The sequence below is a fragment of the Elephas maximus genome, chromosome 4 (genome assembly GCF_024166365.1).
Source record: "Elephas maximus indicus isolate mEleMax1 chromosome 4, mEleMax1 primary haplotype, whole genome shotgun sequence".
In the NCBI taxonomy this organism is placed as follows: Eukaryota; Metazoa; Chordata; class Mammalia; order Proboscidea; family Elephantidae; genus Elephas; species Elephas maximus.
In genome coordinates, this window is record NC_064822.1 from 40,148,032 (window position 1) to 40,164,721 (window position 16,690).

Genomic DNA, 16,690 nt, shown 5'->3' on the forward strand with positions numbered 1-16,690 from the left:
AGCACAGGATTCGTAGATAGATGAAACTGGTGAATAACATTCAGCTTCCTAGATTTCAGAGGACTTGAAGAAAAAGAGGGTCATGCTGGGTTTGTTAGTCTGAATTGTCACAATCCCAGTCATCAGGTGTAGTTCCTGGGATTGACATGACCACGTTCTTGTTGTTTTTTCCTAAATACCAGAGGCTTCGAGAGTCCAGCAGTCATCTGATCCTGTGCTAGAGCAGAATGTGGAGCCAGGGAACACCTGAAAGTGCAGAGGGACCTTCCTCCCAAATCTAGCAACTGAAGTGTCTTAATTAAAGCAACTGTCTGTGGCCACACAGGAAGTGGTGCTTAATTCTTTGTCATATGCAAAGTTCTGCATAACCAAGCTAGCTTCCTAACTGCAGGCTCTGTTTGTTGCATTATTTAAATCCATACCATTGGCTTTAGTAATTCATCTCAGAATCCTATACTGTTCAAACTGGGCGGAAGAGAACTTAGAGTCCCGTCTTCTCATTTTACGCTCGGGGAAATTGAGACTCAGAGGGGTTGTGAGTTGAATAAGGGCCCACAGCGGGTTTAAGCCTGAGTGAGGAGGGGCCTGAGCCAGGCCCAGGAAGACCAGCCTGCAAGCCTCATCCAGCACACGGCTCACCTGTCCCCTCTGTGTACTCAGCTCTTGGCTTGTCTCTCACCTACTTGTGTGCAACTGCAGTAACTGTCAGAAGCTGGATGGAGTGACTAAAAAGGAATGTTTCAAAGGCATACAAGGAAATCTGTTGATGCTCATTGTTTATATTTTAAAATATTTTTTTCTTAGGTTTAAACACAGAAGAAAACATTCTTTGATGGCTTTGAGGGTGGGGAGGAAGGGAAGGAGAGGAGTATTCACTAATTAGTAGACAAGAATTATTTTAGGTGAAGGGAAGGGTAGAGCACATAATACAGGGGAAGTCAGCACAACTGGACTAAACCAAAAGCAATGAAGTTTCCTTATACAACCAAACACTTCAGGGGACAGAGTAGCAGAGGTGGGGGATCTGGGGACATCTAGGTCAATTGGCATAATAAAGTCTTTTAAGAAAACGTTCTATGTCCCACTTTGATGAGTGGCATCTGGGGTCTTAAAGCTAGCAAGTGGCCATCTAAGATGCAACAATTGGTCTCAATCCACCTGGAGTGAAGGAGAATAAAGAACACCAAAGACACAAGGAAAATATGAGCCCAAGAGACAGAAAGAGCCACAAAAACCAGAGACTCCATCCTCCTGAGACCAGAAGAAGTAGATGGTGCCCAGCTACCACCAATGACTGCCCTGACAGGGAACACAATAGCAAATCCCTGATGGAGCAGGAGAAAAGTGGGGTGCAAAACTCAAATTCTACTAAAAAGACCTCATTTAATGGTCTGACTGAGAGTTGAGGAACCCCAAAGGACATGGCCCCGGACTCTTTGTTAGCCCAAAACTAAAACCATTCTCAAAGCCAACTCTTCAGACAAAGATTAGAGTGGACTATAAGACATAAAATGATACTGGTGAGGAGTGTGCTTCTTAGCTCAAGTAGACACATGAGACTATGTGGGCAGCTCCTGTATGAGGGCAAAATGAGAAGGCAGAGGGAGACAGGAGCTGGTTGAATGGACACGGGAAATACAGAGTGGAGAGAGGAAGTGTGCCATCACATTGTAGGGAGAGCAACTAGGGCTAGATAACAAAGTGTTTATAAGTTTTTATATGAGAAAATGACTTGAATTGTAAACTTTCACTTTAAGGACAATAAAAGAAAGAAGCTATTAACCAAAAAAATAAATAAAATACTTTTCCTTGCTGCTGTGTCACATAAACCCAGACACCCAGTGCTGTCGAGTCGATTCCGACTCATAGCGACCCTACAGGACAGAGTAGAACCGCCCCACAGAGTTTCCAAGGAGCGCCTGGAGGATTCGAACTGCCGACCCGCTGTGTCACATAGATATCTTAAAAAATTCCATCAGAATATTTTGACTCGTAACATACTGCTGCTGCTGTCCCATGGTGGCTGACACTGTTCATGCCATGTATGTATATGGTTTTGTTATGACTTACATAACTCGTGGTTAAGTGATTATTTTTCATGCACAGTGTTGCTGAGATTAGTTTATCTGTTTTCCAAGCACTGGAACTGTTCCAATTTATTTATTTTTTTTGTTTTAATTTTTCTTATTGTAGTAAATATATATGTAACAAAACATTTGCCGTGTCAACATTACTCACATGTGCAATTCAGTGACATTGTGTTCCTCATGTTGTACAACCATCACCGTTACCTCTTTCCAAAATTTTTCATCACACTTCACAGAAACTCAGTGTCACCTAAGCAATTAATCCCCTCCCCACCCCACTGACCTCTAGTAACTACTAATAAACCTTAGGTTTGTATACACCTGCCTATATTCCAAATATTTCATATAAATGGAATCATACAATATTTGTCCTTTGGCGATTGACTTGTTTCACCCTTTCTTTTGTAACTTTCTTTAAATAGCAGTCCTCTCTTGCTTTATCTCAAAGCTATTGAAATGTTAAACGTGCTGAGAGTGTGGTACTATGCATATAATAGGTGTTTTCTAAATATTGGTAGAAAGAATGAATGCTGTCCCATCCATACAGGTCCAAATGTTCATTTCTTTTTATTTTTACTGTGGCTAGGGGGGAAAATTGCTGCAGTTTTAGGAGAATATTAGCTGTGTAATTTTTTTTTCTCTAGCTTGAATGGAATCTTCAACAAAAACTCACATGCACACCAAAAGGCTGGGAGAGGCTTAGTAAATTGAATGTAGGATTATTGTTTGTGTCCACAAAACAAAGCCCTAAATCACATTTAGCATAATTTGTGGCTTTAAATTGGACTGATTTAGCAAGGAGAGTGAAATAATCTCTCATCCTGTCAAAAAGGCGATACCTTCAGACCAGCATTTAATTGCATTGGCAAAGTAACTTTGGGAAGGTGGCAGTAATTCTGGCTGCATTATTTTTGGTTTGTGACTAAATTGAGATCATCATTTTCTCCTGGTTTCACTAATTTTCTTTATTGCTTTTCAAACTAATGGGATGAATGCAGTGCAAGAAAGCCTAGTGGCGGCTGCAGGATGTGCAGGGGGAAAGTGCGAGGCCTTTGGGGCTGGGGTTAGTCATTTGTACACTTGATGGTCTGGTGACAGATCAGGTAAGATGACACCCCGTGACTCAGCTGACACAGCCTCACAATTTTCTTTGTGATCATTTGTACAATGTGAATTGCTCAAAAATGTGTTACTGATTGTTGTTGAATGCTGTCAAGTCAATTCCAACTCATAGTGACCCCATATGACAGAGTGAAACTGCCCCATAGGATTTTCTAGGCTGTAATCTTCATGGGAGCAGATTGCCAGGCCTTTCTCCTGCAGAGCCGCTGGGTGGATTCGAGCCATCAACCTTTCAGTTAGCAGCCAGGCGTTTAACCATTGAGCCAGTACACACCCAAAAATGTGCTTTTGTAGCCAAATTGTTCAGGTTGACCTCATATGCATTCATGGTGCTATTCAAGAGTGCAGTTTCTGGAGGTGATTCCAGCTGCCTCATTTATCCTATTAAAATTCATCCTTTAGTCACCAGTCCCCACAACCAGCCATTTCAGTAACTAATCTAGCTCATGGTCACCCTCCATCTGGACTCCTGCTCTCATTTTATCTGAGTCCGGAGTTTTCTAGTTCTTCACAGTACCTTCCAACAATAAAAGCATTTCCCTTCCCTCTTACCAAGACTTCCCTCAAAAAGAAACCAGGTCATAGATACATCAGACATTTCATAAAACTGAAAATTATGACTCAGAACTCTAGAGAACAGTCTGCTTGTTCTCTTTGCATTTATTTCCACAGGGGCTTTTAAATTGGAGTTGTTGGAACTGCTGTATGCTTAAATATTTTAGATGCATGTTTGAAATTTTATATACACCTTCGTAGTGGTTTTCTGCAAAGGTGTCTCTGCTTTTGAGGTGAGGCTTGAATAGCGCCGGGTCATCTGAAGAGTCTTGGTATTAGAGTTTACGTGGACCAAAGCTCATCGTCAGTAACAAGTGTTTGTGGAAAAATTGAATCTACGAATGGGATTGAAGAATTGCAATCTACTGAAAGCGTTTTTCCTACCAGTTTAGAGTTAGTACTTTTGAGGTAAAAGATGCCTTTGGCTTTAAATTTGCATTTACAAGTACGTGCTCTAGGGATGAGGAATATCACAGGTCTGGTTGTTAATTTTAACCTTTGATCTGGACGCCAGTATTCATGTCATGCAACTGAGTTGGTTTTTCATATTTCTGTATAATAACAGTGCATTGATCTGTTGCAAATCTGATGTAACCTGTGTGTGTGTATCGATCAAGGTGCATTACTCCAGAGGCCAACATCAGAAACTGGCTAGGTTGAATATTTCATCATTTAAGGCTCAATTTAAGTTATTGTGATTTAGTGAATTGCTGAGAGGACAGCTGTTACGGACTGAATTGTGTCCCTACCCCCAAATATGTGGTGTATATCCTAACCACTATGCTTGCGGTTATAATTCCATTTGGGAGTGGGTTGTCTTTGTTATGTTAATGAGGCAGGTTTAATATACCCATACCCACCCAGTGCCTTCAAGTAGGTTTAGTATAGGATGTGTTTTAAGACAATCTCTTTTGAGATATAAAAGAGATTAGACAAGCAAGTGAGCTAGCAAAGATGGGGGAAAAGAGATGCCAAGCCACATGAAGATCACCTAAGAGTAGAAGCTCAAAAGAGACAAGGACCTTCTTCCAGAGCTGACAGAGGAGAAAAAGCCCTTCTCTGGAGCTGGCACCCTGAATCTGGACTTCTAGCCCTCTAAACTGTGAGAAAATAAATTTGTTTGTTAAAGCCACCCATTAGTGTATAGCACCACTGGATAACTAAGGTTACAGCTCTTCAGATGTTGGATTATTTAAACAGCTTGACAATGTTTCATCATTCAGAGAGGGGTCTGGGGTTTACGCTCCTTCTGATGATGATGCCAGGGAAAGAAAAAGAAAGAAACCAACAGGACTTACTGGACAATATATGACGGTTACAAGTGTATCTGCTTATCATTTTCGCTTATAATTTGTTCATGGCCCCAAATTTCTTGTTTGCCCTTTCTTACTTCCTGCTCTCCCTCCTCATCCCCATCTGGTACAAATATTGCCAATCAATCATCTAATCTTACAAGAAAAAACACTTCCACTTCTACTCGTTGGTGAGTTACTACGTAAGAAAAACCTACAAAGAATTAATGAGACTTATATGTGAATTACATGGTCATATTGGATTTACATCTCTCTTTGATTTGAAAGAAAGAAAAAAAAAAGTGTTGCTGGCATTCCTTGCTGGGAGAGAGGTTTCTGTACTCACGCTCAGCACGTCTGTTTCCCTAGCTGTGCCACCCAACATAGCAGAACTGAAGAACTTGGAAGTGCTCAACTTTTTTAATAACCAGATTGAGGAGCTGCCCACACAGATCAGCAGCCTTCAAAAACTCAAACACCTGAACCTTGGGTGAGTCTTGGTGGAGGGGGATCTAAGGAGAGCCAGAGAGTGAAGCAGGGGAGGTATGAGTGTGGGCAGGGGATGGCCTTTATATCATTGCATGTTGCCGTTGGTTGTCATTGTGTGTTGTCGAGACGATTCCGACTCATAGGAACCCTATAAGACAGGGTAGAACTGTCCCATAGGGTTTCCAAGGAGCTATTGGTGAATTCAAACTGCTGAGTTTTTGGTTAGCAGCCTGAGCTCTTAACCACTTCGTCACCAGGGCTCCAAAAGATTGTCCCAGGAGTGCATAAAAAAAAAAAAAAAAAACAGGAGTGCATAGGAGGTGCTAATTTCTAATTTCTTTTTATGCTTTGGATTTTCAAAAAAGTTTTATTGTTTTAATATGTCCTTTCATTGGCCTGCATGGTACATATTTGTTTGAGAGCTAATTGAGAAGCTAATTGTAGGTGCAATAAGAAAGTTGTTTTTTTTTTTTCTTTTTACTGTATTTTGTTTCTATTAAAATTTTATTTCAGTTATGCTGACCAAGAAGAGACTTATTTGCATAGCATTACTGTCTGTAGGGGTGACTGTTGAGACTAGTTGTAATACAGTTGATTTTTTGCCCTGTGTTATGAAGTGCAAATGGTTTACAAAGCACCTTCCTCTTAGGGAAGGGAGGATACATTTTCTAACACCGCTTCGTTAATTCTTGCAATTCTTTTACACAGTAGAGAGGTTATAATCCTAAGTCTTTCTTATACAAAGGTGAAGAGAGGAGTTTTGATTCAGCTGAGGTTGCAGAACCAGGGAGCAGTGAATAATCATCATTCCTTGTATTTGTGTATTGCTTTACAGTGTTCAAAGTCATCGTGCCGATATTTGACCCTCTCCACAATTGTGAGTCGGGAGGGCAGACATTACTGCTTCCATTTTATAGAGAGGAACCCAAGCCCTTTCCGAGAGGTTAAGTGATGTGGTCCTGATGGCCCATCTGGTTACTAGCTGAGCTGAGGAAGGAATCCCACTCTGTGAACTCTTCATCAGACCCCACAGATGCCACCTGGAACTTGACTTTGGCTTTGAATTCCATCTTCATTATTGTAGCTATTAGATGAAACTGCCCCACTCATGCTTCATCCTTCACGTGAAGTAATACATTCACTAAATTATAGCCATTAAATGCTCTAGTTAAGTTAGTGATTTACGTGGAGGGGCAAAAGACGCTGGCCGAGTGTTTATCAATTTAATAGGAGGCAATAATGAAAAGAATATTTCATTCATGGAGTAATTTTTAGTTCATTCGTCCCACAGGGAGTTTGGTTAGTCATCTTATTTTGAGATTCACCCGTATGACACCCTTTTTAAGATCTGTGAGCATTCTTCTTCCTAATGTCTGAGGAAAGTGGGGTCTAAAGGTGGGGGAAACATCGTTTTAGATCAGATGGATTTTTCCCCCTGTAAGTTTGGAGATTATGTACCCATATGGCAGAGCAGAAAAAGAAAGGATCCACACTGATGTCTTTGTTTTGAAGTTCATTACGTCTTAATACTTAATTTATATCTAAGAAAGAAGCTAAAACCACATGTATTTGTTTATTATTTTCTGTTAATTTGTTCATGTATTTATTAAATAAGTTTTTTATGTACATTTAAATATGTAAAATATATCTATATGTATAGAAATTTATGTATATAAATGTAGCTCATTTAATGAATGTATGAAAAATTAGCAGAAAATAATATACATATGTTACATCTATATACCCACCCAGTGCCCTCGTCACTATATATACATGTATAACTCCTGTAATATAAATATTAATTATATTAGTTATACATGAATATTTGTAGATGTATAAGTCATTCTGATGGTGTAATGGTTAAGTGCTCGGCTGCTAATAAAAAGGTTGACAGTTCAAAAGCACCCAGGAGCTCTGCGGAAGAAAGGCCTGGCAATCTGCTCACATAAAGATTACAGCCAAGAAAACCCTATGGGGGTAGTTCTACTCTGTCGCACCGGGTTGATGTAACTCAAAATCGACCAGATGATACGTAACAGCAACAATGATAACATACGTATTTATAGTGCTAGAACAGTATCTGGCACTTATAATAATATATAAGTATTAGCTGTTATTAGTGTCATCATTGTTTTATTACTTCATTTATTCGATGAAAGAAGTGCCTAGTCTACATCATGGACCTTGCTAGTGCTGGGATTCAAAGCTAAAATACACGGTCCCTGGCCCTAAGGAGCTCCAAGCATGGGGTGGGGAGCTGGGTGGCTGTGAGAGAGCAGAGCAGAGCAGCACAGCTAGGTCACTGATATGGTAGAGGTTGTAGGATGGCACTGGGATCAGAGGGGCGAGGAGCACCTTGGTCTACAAGTGAGATTCTGGAAATCTCCAAGGGGGTGGCACTTGAGCCAAGACTTGATGCATGGAAAGAACATCTCAGGCTTACAAGCAGAGGGCAGGTATTCCAGATTGAGAAATTGACATACTTGAAAGCTATGCCCATAAAAAACTGTTGCCGTCGAATCGATTCTGACTCATAGAGCATGGCATATTCCAGAAATGACAAGTTTCTTGGGGTTGCTGAGTGTAAAGTGTTAGGCAAGGATCAGTCAGAGACTACGCTAGACAGGGAAGCACGACTGTTAGCCATTCATTCAGTTTACTGAGCTCTCCCTATGAACCAGGTACTGTACTAGGTACTGGCCATCCCCTTTATGGAGCTTACATTATAGTTGAGTAAATAGCCAATAAAGAAATAAGTGTCTATAATGGCAGAAAGTCAAAAGTTCTGATGCAGGGCCCCGTGTGTCAAATAAAGGAGCTCTGATTTTACCCTAGGGGCCGCTGAAGAATTTGGGCAGTGGAGTAATGGTGTGAGGTAAGGTCAGATTTTTGTTAGAAAGTTGTATGTGGAGGAGAGTTTGGAGGGAGGTCTAGAGCTGGAACGGCCAGTGAGGAGGCCAGATTCTCTTCCAGGAGAACGGGGGCAGGGGCAGTGGAAGCAGAGGCGGGGTTGTGTATGAAAAATATGTAGGAGGTGAAATTGAGAAGACAGTAATGGATGGAAACGGATGATAACCTAGATTGCTCTCTTGGGCAGCTGAAATAGAAATAATGGACAGAGACAGGTTTGGGAAGAAGATAACGAGCTAAGTTTTGTTCCACTGGGTTGGGTGCCTTAGGACAGAGCTGTAAACTTCTTTTTGGTGACTGTATATTGGGTGTCTCCTTGTCCTCTTTGGAATTGTTTGCATTTCTGGCTCTCGGTGCTTTATTGATTGTGTGACGCTTTCTATATTTAATAAGGTAGCAGCATAGATGCAATTGTCAATGCTTGCACAAGGTTCTTAGTTCTCTGGGAAAGGAATTAAGATGGGTTTCAATATGGTTACACAACTCGGGGAATATAATCCATGTTGCTAAGTGGTACATGTAGAAACTGTTGAATTGGTGTATGTTTTGTTTTGTATAGTCCCAGCAACAACAAAATAAATAAAATTATATATATATAAAAAAGATGGCTTTCAATGAAGGATACTTCTGTACTCAGATGGCATAAAGAATTATATATGCACAACAGTCTTGGAGGTTACTTTGCCAAGCATAAAATCTATCTTGGGCTTTTTTTTACCCATCAAGAGGTGGAAAGCCGCTTTCCTCTTTCGTTTTCCCCATTTTCTTTTAGCTGTTTCTTGTGAGGCCTGTTTGGGAGGCGTGAACTGGATAGTGTCTAATATGGAGAAGGATCAATGCCTAGGATTATTTTTAGTGTCACAGTCCCTCCCACCTTTCAATATCTGTCAACTTGTATTAAAGTTTTTCCTTTAATCAGCTTCTGAGTATATTCAAAGGGAACTACATTAAGAAAAATAAAGATCTTGAGGAAAATGATAGATGATAGGAGAGAAAAAATTTCCCTTAGATTTCATTAGAGATAATTCTAAATGTTAGTTGCAGAGCAAAAAAAAAAAAAAAAAAAGTAATTTTTTTTCTTTCAATTGGGAGGAATAAAAGAAACAAAAGACAGAATTCTGAAAATTACCAAACTTGGTATGTACGTTTTGAGGTATTATCACTGCATTCATAAAGAAGTTTTGAAGTTTTTCTCTAGAAGGATGTTTTGTGATAATTTAAGTTTCTGTGTGAAACAGTGACTAAGCTTTACCTTTGGAGTAAATGACAGCTAAGAAGTTTTCTAATGTTTCATGAACATACAGGTTCTCTAACAAATTATTCTGCTGATTAGAATAGCATAAAGTGGCTATAGAATACTGATACGCTCCTTTGCGATTTCAGCCTGTCATACATGACGCTTAGGCCTGAAGTGCAGAGTTGTTCCAAGTATTGTGTAAACATAGGCTTTGAGTGTGATGTCTTGGATTTTCTTTTTCCCCAACCGCAGCATGAATAGGCTGAACACTTTGCCTCGAGGATTTGGCTCTCTACCAGCTCTTGAGGTCCTTGACTTGACTTACAACAACTTGAATGAAAATTCTCTTCCAGGAAATTTCTTCTACCTTAGTAAGAAACTTTTAATTCTATAAATCTCTTTAAAATGGTACTTTGCATTCTCAAAGTAAAAGTTATTTGCCGGGCCCAAACTCTAAGAGAAATTATTGGGCATATATATTTTTTCTTTACAGATTCCTTTTGAATATTCCTTCATAGCTCAGCAGTATGTATATTTAATATATAGTTATCTGACACCATTGGGCTGAAGTGGACTTAGTAATATCGTATTAACTTTCTAATAGAGATTATGTACCTAAATGAGACCAAATCTCACATTTAGCTAAGAAACCTGACTTTCTTTTTAAAGACTGTGCCAAAAAAATTGCTTCTTCTCATACTGCTATTAACTTTTTATAGAACATTTGCCCAAAGATATTCCAATCCATTGTTTATAAAAATATCCATTAATAAACCACTAGCCAGGATTCTTGTTTTGCGTCTTAAAAAAAAATACTATTACTGAAGTAGTTTATTTTTCCAGTACATGGCCATTCATTGAGAAATTGTTAGTCATAAATTAACACACTTTATCCTTTCATATGCACCCAAATTTCTTGCTGAAATTTAATTTTTTTCCTTATATACATTGTCTTTCTAAGACCTTCTTAAGCACGGGACACCAATTCTAAAATGTTTTCATGCCCTGATTATTTCTGGTTAAGGAAATTGTTTTTGTTACATATATTAACATATAATTCTGTCAAATTTAAACTATTATAATATAACTAAACACCTGAAAACAAACTTAATAGAAAGTATTTCATTATATTTCTCCTTTTTGGTTGATGATAAGAAGATGCTTTAGGGCGTTGCCTTCAGTAGTTTGGGATCTTGTTATCATTGTGTAATGTTGTAAACAAATTCCTGATTACTGAGATTCTGCTTAAGTTATGCTTTGCTCTCTTAACTCCCTGTCATTAACTTAGCCCCTTTTGTTTTTGTTTATTTTTGTCCTTGAGGCTATGAAAACCAGTAATGGCAATTAGTCTGATATGGAAACAATGAGCAGGAATGAAGGCTCCCATCACTGGAAAGCCTTTTTTTTCTTTAATGTATTTTTATTTACATGAAAGAGCCCTTTTGTTCTAGGTATTGATATAAGTGACACAGTGATTTTCTTTGTTTTACTTTGAATGCAAATGGAGTAATAAATGTGAATCGGAAGTAATAGAGAAAAAAAATAGCTGTCTTTTCTAAAAGTGCATTGAAACTCTGTGCCAAAAACTGCTGGTGCCCACAATTGTTAATTGTGTCAGTCCTCATGGATATAGCTGTTTTCCTGAACACACCAGCCATACAATAAGCCAGTAAATCTAAGTTTGACCTGCTTGTTATTTTTGCGAGCCCTAGGTATGTCACAGGCTTTTCACCAAGGCAGGGTTATTAATCAAAGCTGACACCCTCGTATTGATCAGACCTCAGATGGTTGGGTTCCATGCCACCTTGTTTATATACTGCTGTTTAATTTGCAGCCACCCTGCGCGCACTCTATCTAAGTGACAACGATTTTGAAATCCTGCCGCCAGATATTGGGAAGCTCACAAAGTTGCAGATAGTAAGTAATTTATCTAAATTCTTAGAAAATCAATTCGCTCTTGCAGTCCTTGTAGGAGTAGAATCAAGCCAATTTGAGGAGTAAGGTTTGTTTTGCAGGAATGAACCGGTACTCCTGGTAGAGTTTCTTGTGTATCTGTGGACACTTTGTAAACAAATTGAAAGGGTTGGGTCTTGGAAGAAGAGAGGGCATGGAAGAGGAAAGGGTCTCTGTTGGGCACCTCTTCATGTGAAAATTGTTTTGACAGCTCCTTGTTTTCTTATATTTAGCTCAGCCTTAGGGATAACGACCTCATCTCACTGCCTAAGGAAATTGGGGAGCTTACTCAGCTTAAGGAGCTCCACATTCAGGGGAACCGCCTGACCGTTCTGCCCCCAGAACTAGGTAAGATTACTGATCAACGATCTTGGTACTGGGTTTAATTAATAATAATTACCCAAATGCAACAATTCTGAACAACCCTCTTCCTTGGCAAATACCCTCCATCAAGACACTCGATTCTGATCATTTCTAGTCCCATTTGTCATTGACCAGTGTTCAGCTGTTACTGGTTTGACCTGTCTGGATGCTGTGTTCAGTAGCTACAGCACCCAGTGTCTCAGAAGCTGCTTGCTGATGCGAGATGACCTGCCTCAGCTCCCTGCACGGTGTAGTGAAAAGAGCCTGGGATGAGTAAGTAGGTAGAGTTTGATTTAAGCTTTTTCATTTACTAGCTGGATGATTCTGATTCAGCTCTCTGGATCCTGGGTGTCTACTATAAACTTTATCAAACCATCACTCTTTTTTTTTAATCTCTTAAAAGATTTTACCAAATATTTAAAGTATTTGTTACAAAGCCAAACCAAAACTCATGAATTTGACTGTCTCCTAATGCCATCTCCAGTGGGAATCATTACATGGGTTCTAGCTGGGGATTCTTCATAAGCAGCCTCATGATAAACGGAAAAAACATTGAAGTGGTCAAGAATTTCATTCTACTTGCATCCACAATAAACGCCCATGGAAACAGCAACCATGAAATCAAATGACGTATTGCACTGGGCAAATTTGCTGCAAAATACCTCTTGAAAGTGTTAAAAAGCAAAGATGTTACTTTGAGGACTAAGTTGCGCCTGACCCAAGCCATGGTATTTTCTCCTGCCTCATGTGCATGTGAAAGCTGGACAATGAATAAGGAAGACCAAATAAATATTGATACATTTGAATTATGGTGTTAACGAAGAATATTGAAGATACCATGGACTGCCAGCAGAACGAATCTGCCTTGGAAGAAGTACAGCCAGAATGCTCCTTACAAGCAAGGATGGTGAGACTTTGGCTCATGTACTTTGAACATGTTATCAGGTGGGACCAGTCCCTGGAGAAGGACATCATGCTTGGTAAAATGGACTGTCAGTGGAAAAGAGAAAGACCCTCAATGAGCTGGTTTGACACAGTGGTTGCAACAATGGGCTCAAACACAGGAATGCTTGTGAAGATGGTACAGGACCAAGGTAGTGTTTCGTTCTGTTGTAGATACGGTCACTGTGAGTTAGAACTGACTCAGCAGCACCTAACGACAACAACCCTCTTTGCAGAATCCCTGGGTGGTACATAATGGCTAATACAGTTGGCTGCTAAATGAAAGGCTGAAAGTTCGAGCAGCCCAGCTGCACCTTGAAAGAAAGGTCTGGTGATCTATTTCCAAAAGATCAGCCACTGACAAGTCTGTGTAGCGCAGCTCTGCTCTGACACACATGGAATCTCTGTCGGTCAGAACTGACTCCATGGCAGTTGGTAACTGGTACCCTGATGGCAGCTGAATTTTAATACTTTTCTGGGCATTCATATGACCCGGTTGGGCTTATGGCCTCCCTTGGAAGTAACTTCCAAACTAATTTTATTCATGAGATTATACTTCCCTTTCAGAAAGGTTTCATTAATCCACTTTTCTTTTCTCATGCAAACTCTGTGTTCTCCAATTCTTTGAACTGCATTCAACTGTATCATTTTTTTAAACTGCAATTACTTGCTCCAAAATACCATAATTTTAAAGAACACGTTTAACCCAGTGTTCTTTGAGGAAGCAGTTGCTCAGGTGACTCTGATGGCTTTAAAGAGACCAGAAGGTAAGGAGCCACAAGAATATAGGCATTTTAATATTTGTTCACTGCTATATCCCCAGTGCCTACCATATGCTAGGCATGTAGTAGGTGCCCAGGGAGTGTTGACTGAGTGAGTTAATGAAACAAGGACCTCAAATAGCGAAGTGTTAGGCAGGTTATGAGTAGGCAGAGTTCATCTAGAGTTGCGCTGTCTACTGTGGAAGCTGCTAGCCACATGTGGTTCTTTACATTTAAATGAATGAAAATCAAATAAAGAACTCAGTTCCTCAGTTGTGCAGTGCTCAATAGCCACATGTGGGTAGTGATCACCCCTATGGGAAAGTGCAGCTGTGGACCATTTCTATCAGCACAGAAAGTTCTCCCGAACAACTCTAAAGGAAAAGCATTTGTAAGAGTAACAATGTAAAGTCTCACTCTCCTCCCCACTTCCCCCTGCTTGTCAGAGAAAGATTTCGTACAGTGATTATTAATATAGGTATATGTCAGTATGATTGTTAATCATAAGTGTGCATCAGTAATACCTGGGGAGCTTGTGCAAAATACAAATACCTCCTTCCTCCCCACACTACTGAATCAGAATCTCCATTTGTGAACTTAATTCTTGTGCACTGCATTTTTTACACAAATAACGCATGCCTTCTATCTTTGTTTGCCAACCATGCCTTCCCCCCAGGAGGTATTTTCATAAGCACCACTATACCAATTTTTTTTTTTTACATGTTGCTGTAGAAAAAATTAGTATAGTGTGATTACAAAAATACCATTCCCGGGGGGGAAAAAAAAATACCATCCCCAGGAGGGGAGGGGAGGCTGGCAAACAAACCTAGAAGGCATGTATTATTTGTATAAAAATGTGGTAATTTAATAAAGCCCATGAGGTGATTATGTTGTACTTCCTTGGTTGGCGTGATTAGTAAAAAAGGGAAAAAATGTGTTGTTTTTTTTTTTTAAATTTGTATTTAATTTTCAAGCAATGAGGCAGTGTAGGACATTAGATTAAATTGTTATTTTTATCAGATGATCTCTTAGAAAAATACATAATTGAACCTGTGCATACCTGAATATTTACATTTTTAAAAGTCCTACGCATTGCTTTTCTTATTTAGATACTGCACGTAGTTGTATTTGTCTAATGTTTCCACTATGCTGTATCATAACAAATTATATACAGATATATAACTTATCTATACTGATACTATTTCTTGTTTATCTGCAGACACCTGTAAATTTATATATTTATTTATTCAGTAGTAGACTTGAGTGGAAAGCCTGTAAATCACTTTACTTTTGCTAATCATGCCTATGAAAAGCTGAAATTCAACATCTGTCTGGTGGCAGATTTCCCAAATTGCAGGTCAACACTTAGCTGGAAATAATGATAAAACCCTGGGAGGTTCAGTTTCAAATCTAAATTTAAGATGAAGACAAATGTATCATTTATTTTTGAACAGTTTTTTTTTTTTTTTTTTTTAAGTCAGGAATAATGTAATAGTGATATAGTAACTGTTTTAATAATAATAAAAAAAATAATAGCTAATGTTTATTAAAAAGGAGCCCTGGTGGCATGGTGATTAAGCGCTCAGCTGCTAACCAAAGGGTCAGCGGTTCAAACCCACCAGCTGCTACATGAGAGAAAAGATCTGGCGATCTGCTCCTGTGAAGATTATAGTCTAGGAAACCCTATGGGGCAGTTCTGCTCTGACCTGTAGGGTCACTATGAGTCAGAACTGACTCAGTGGCACACAACAACAACAAATGTTCATTAAGTACTAGTGCACCAAGGCGTTATGATAAGTGCTTGACTTATAATATCTCCTGTAATTGGCATAGTCTGTCTTCTAAATCTACGTTCCTAATGCTCTTATCCATGTGGGAGTAAGAGGAATCCTAGATATTGGGTTTCCAAGTGTGAACAAAACACAACACCAGCTCACCACCACCCCCCATTTCAAATGGTGGCAGGAGAAGAGATGATCCAATGCAGCCAGTTGCACCGGCTGTTAGTAAGCAGCAGGGCTCGAATGTTGTTGGTCGGTGCTGTCGAGTCGATTCTGACTGACAGCTACCCCGTAGGGTTTCTAGGCTGTAATCTTTACAGAAGCAGGTCGCCAGGTCTTTCTCCCAAGGAGCCACTGCCTGGGTTCCAACCATGACCTTTCAGTTAGCGGCTGAGCACTTAACCATTGTGTCACCAGGGATCCTTAGGACTAGCAATGCAGCCAGGATGGCCTTTGCAACATGAGTTGCTATTCTATTCCATTCCAAGCCATTTGGGTTGTCCCTGTGGTTCTCTCCCCCCAGCCAACATCCAGCCACGATAGGAACGTTTTCTTTTGTTTGTATGTGTAGACAGTTCCAAAGCTGGTCGTTGGAAGCTGCTTTTGGCTGGCTGGCAAACAGCTAGGTACTGATGCGCCTGAAGCTTATTATACCTGCCCCCCGCCCCCCACCAGCATCCACTGGCTGCAGATTTGCTTCTGGGTGCATTTGAAGCGTAGATAATCATCTCTCTCCTGCATATTTATTTTTCACATATCGGAATAAGCAAGCTAAATTCTTCTGAGATTTCTTTGAGATTTCCTTTAAAAACAAATTTGGAGTTTATTAACTTGAAGCCTTGTTGGTAAGAGTATTTCGGCCACACAAGGGAATCCAGATGAGTTCTGACTTGTCAGATCTAAGCACGTACAGGAACACAGCAGAAGAAAGGCAGGGATTCGGTTGGAGTTTTAATACATAATTGTGCTGCTTTCCTTTTACTGTGCATCCCTGAATACATTACTTCAAAATAATACATTATATCTGGTTCCTAAATAGTAAAGCACTTGCTTTCATGTTAGTCAGTATACCTGTACAAACTTAGATATAAGTTGAGTCTGTCTTTCACCCATTCATTTATTTATTTATTCAGAAATTTATGGAGTCCCTACTTTAGACCAGGTCTTGTACCTAAGGAACTTACCTTATTCTTATACA

The 16,690-nt window shown here is 39.6% G+C and overlaps 1 protein-coding gene across 3 annotated transcripts in view; it reads left to right on the forward strand.

Annotated features, from left to right (window-relative positions):
- Window positions 1–16,690, forward strand: part of RSU1 (Ras suppressor protein 1) — a 250,025-nt gene that overhangs the window by 59,723 nt on the left and 173,612 nt on the right. For all 3 annotated transcript variants that reach the window (XR_007517075.1, XM_049881922.1, XM_049881921.1), the window contains 4 exons: window positions 5,426–5,546; window positions 9,945–10,063; window positions 11,527–11,609; window positions 11,879–11,993. Coding sequence is in view for 2 of the 3 variants with exons in the window: in XM_049881922.1 (XP_049737879.1) it covers window positions 5,426–5,546; window positions 9,945–10,063; window positions 11,527–11,609; window positions 11,879–11,993 (438 nt within the window). In the remaining variant the exon portion in view is untranslated. The remainder of the gene's footprint in view (window positions 1–5,425; window positions 5,547–9,944; window positions 10,064–11,526; window positions 11,610–11,878; window positions 11,994–16,690) is intronic.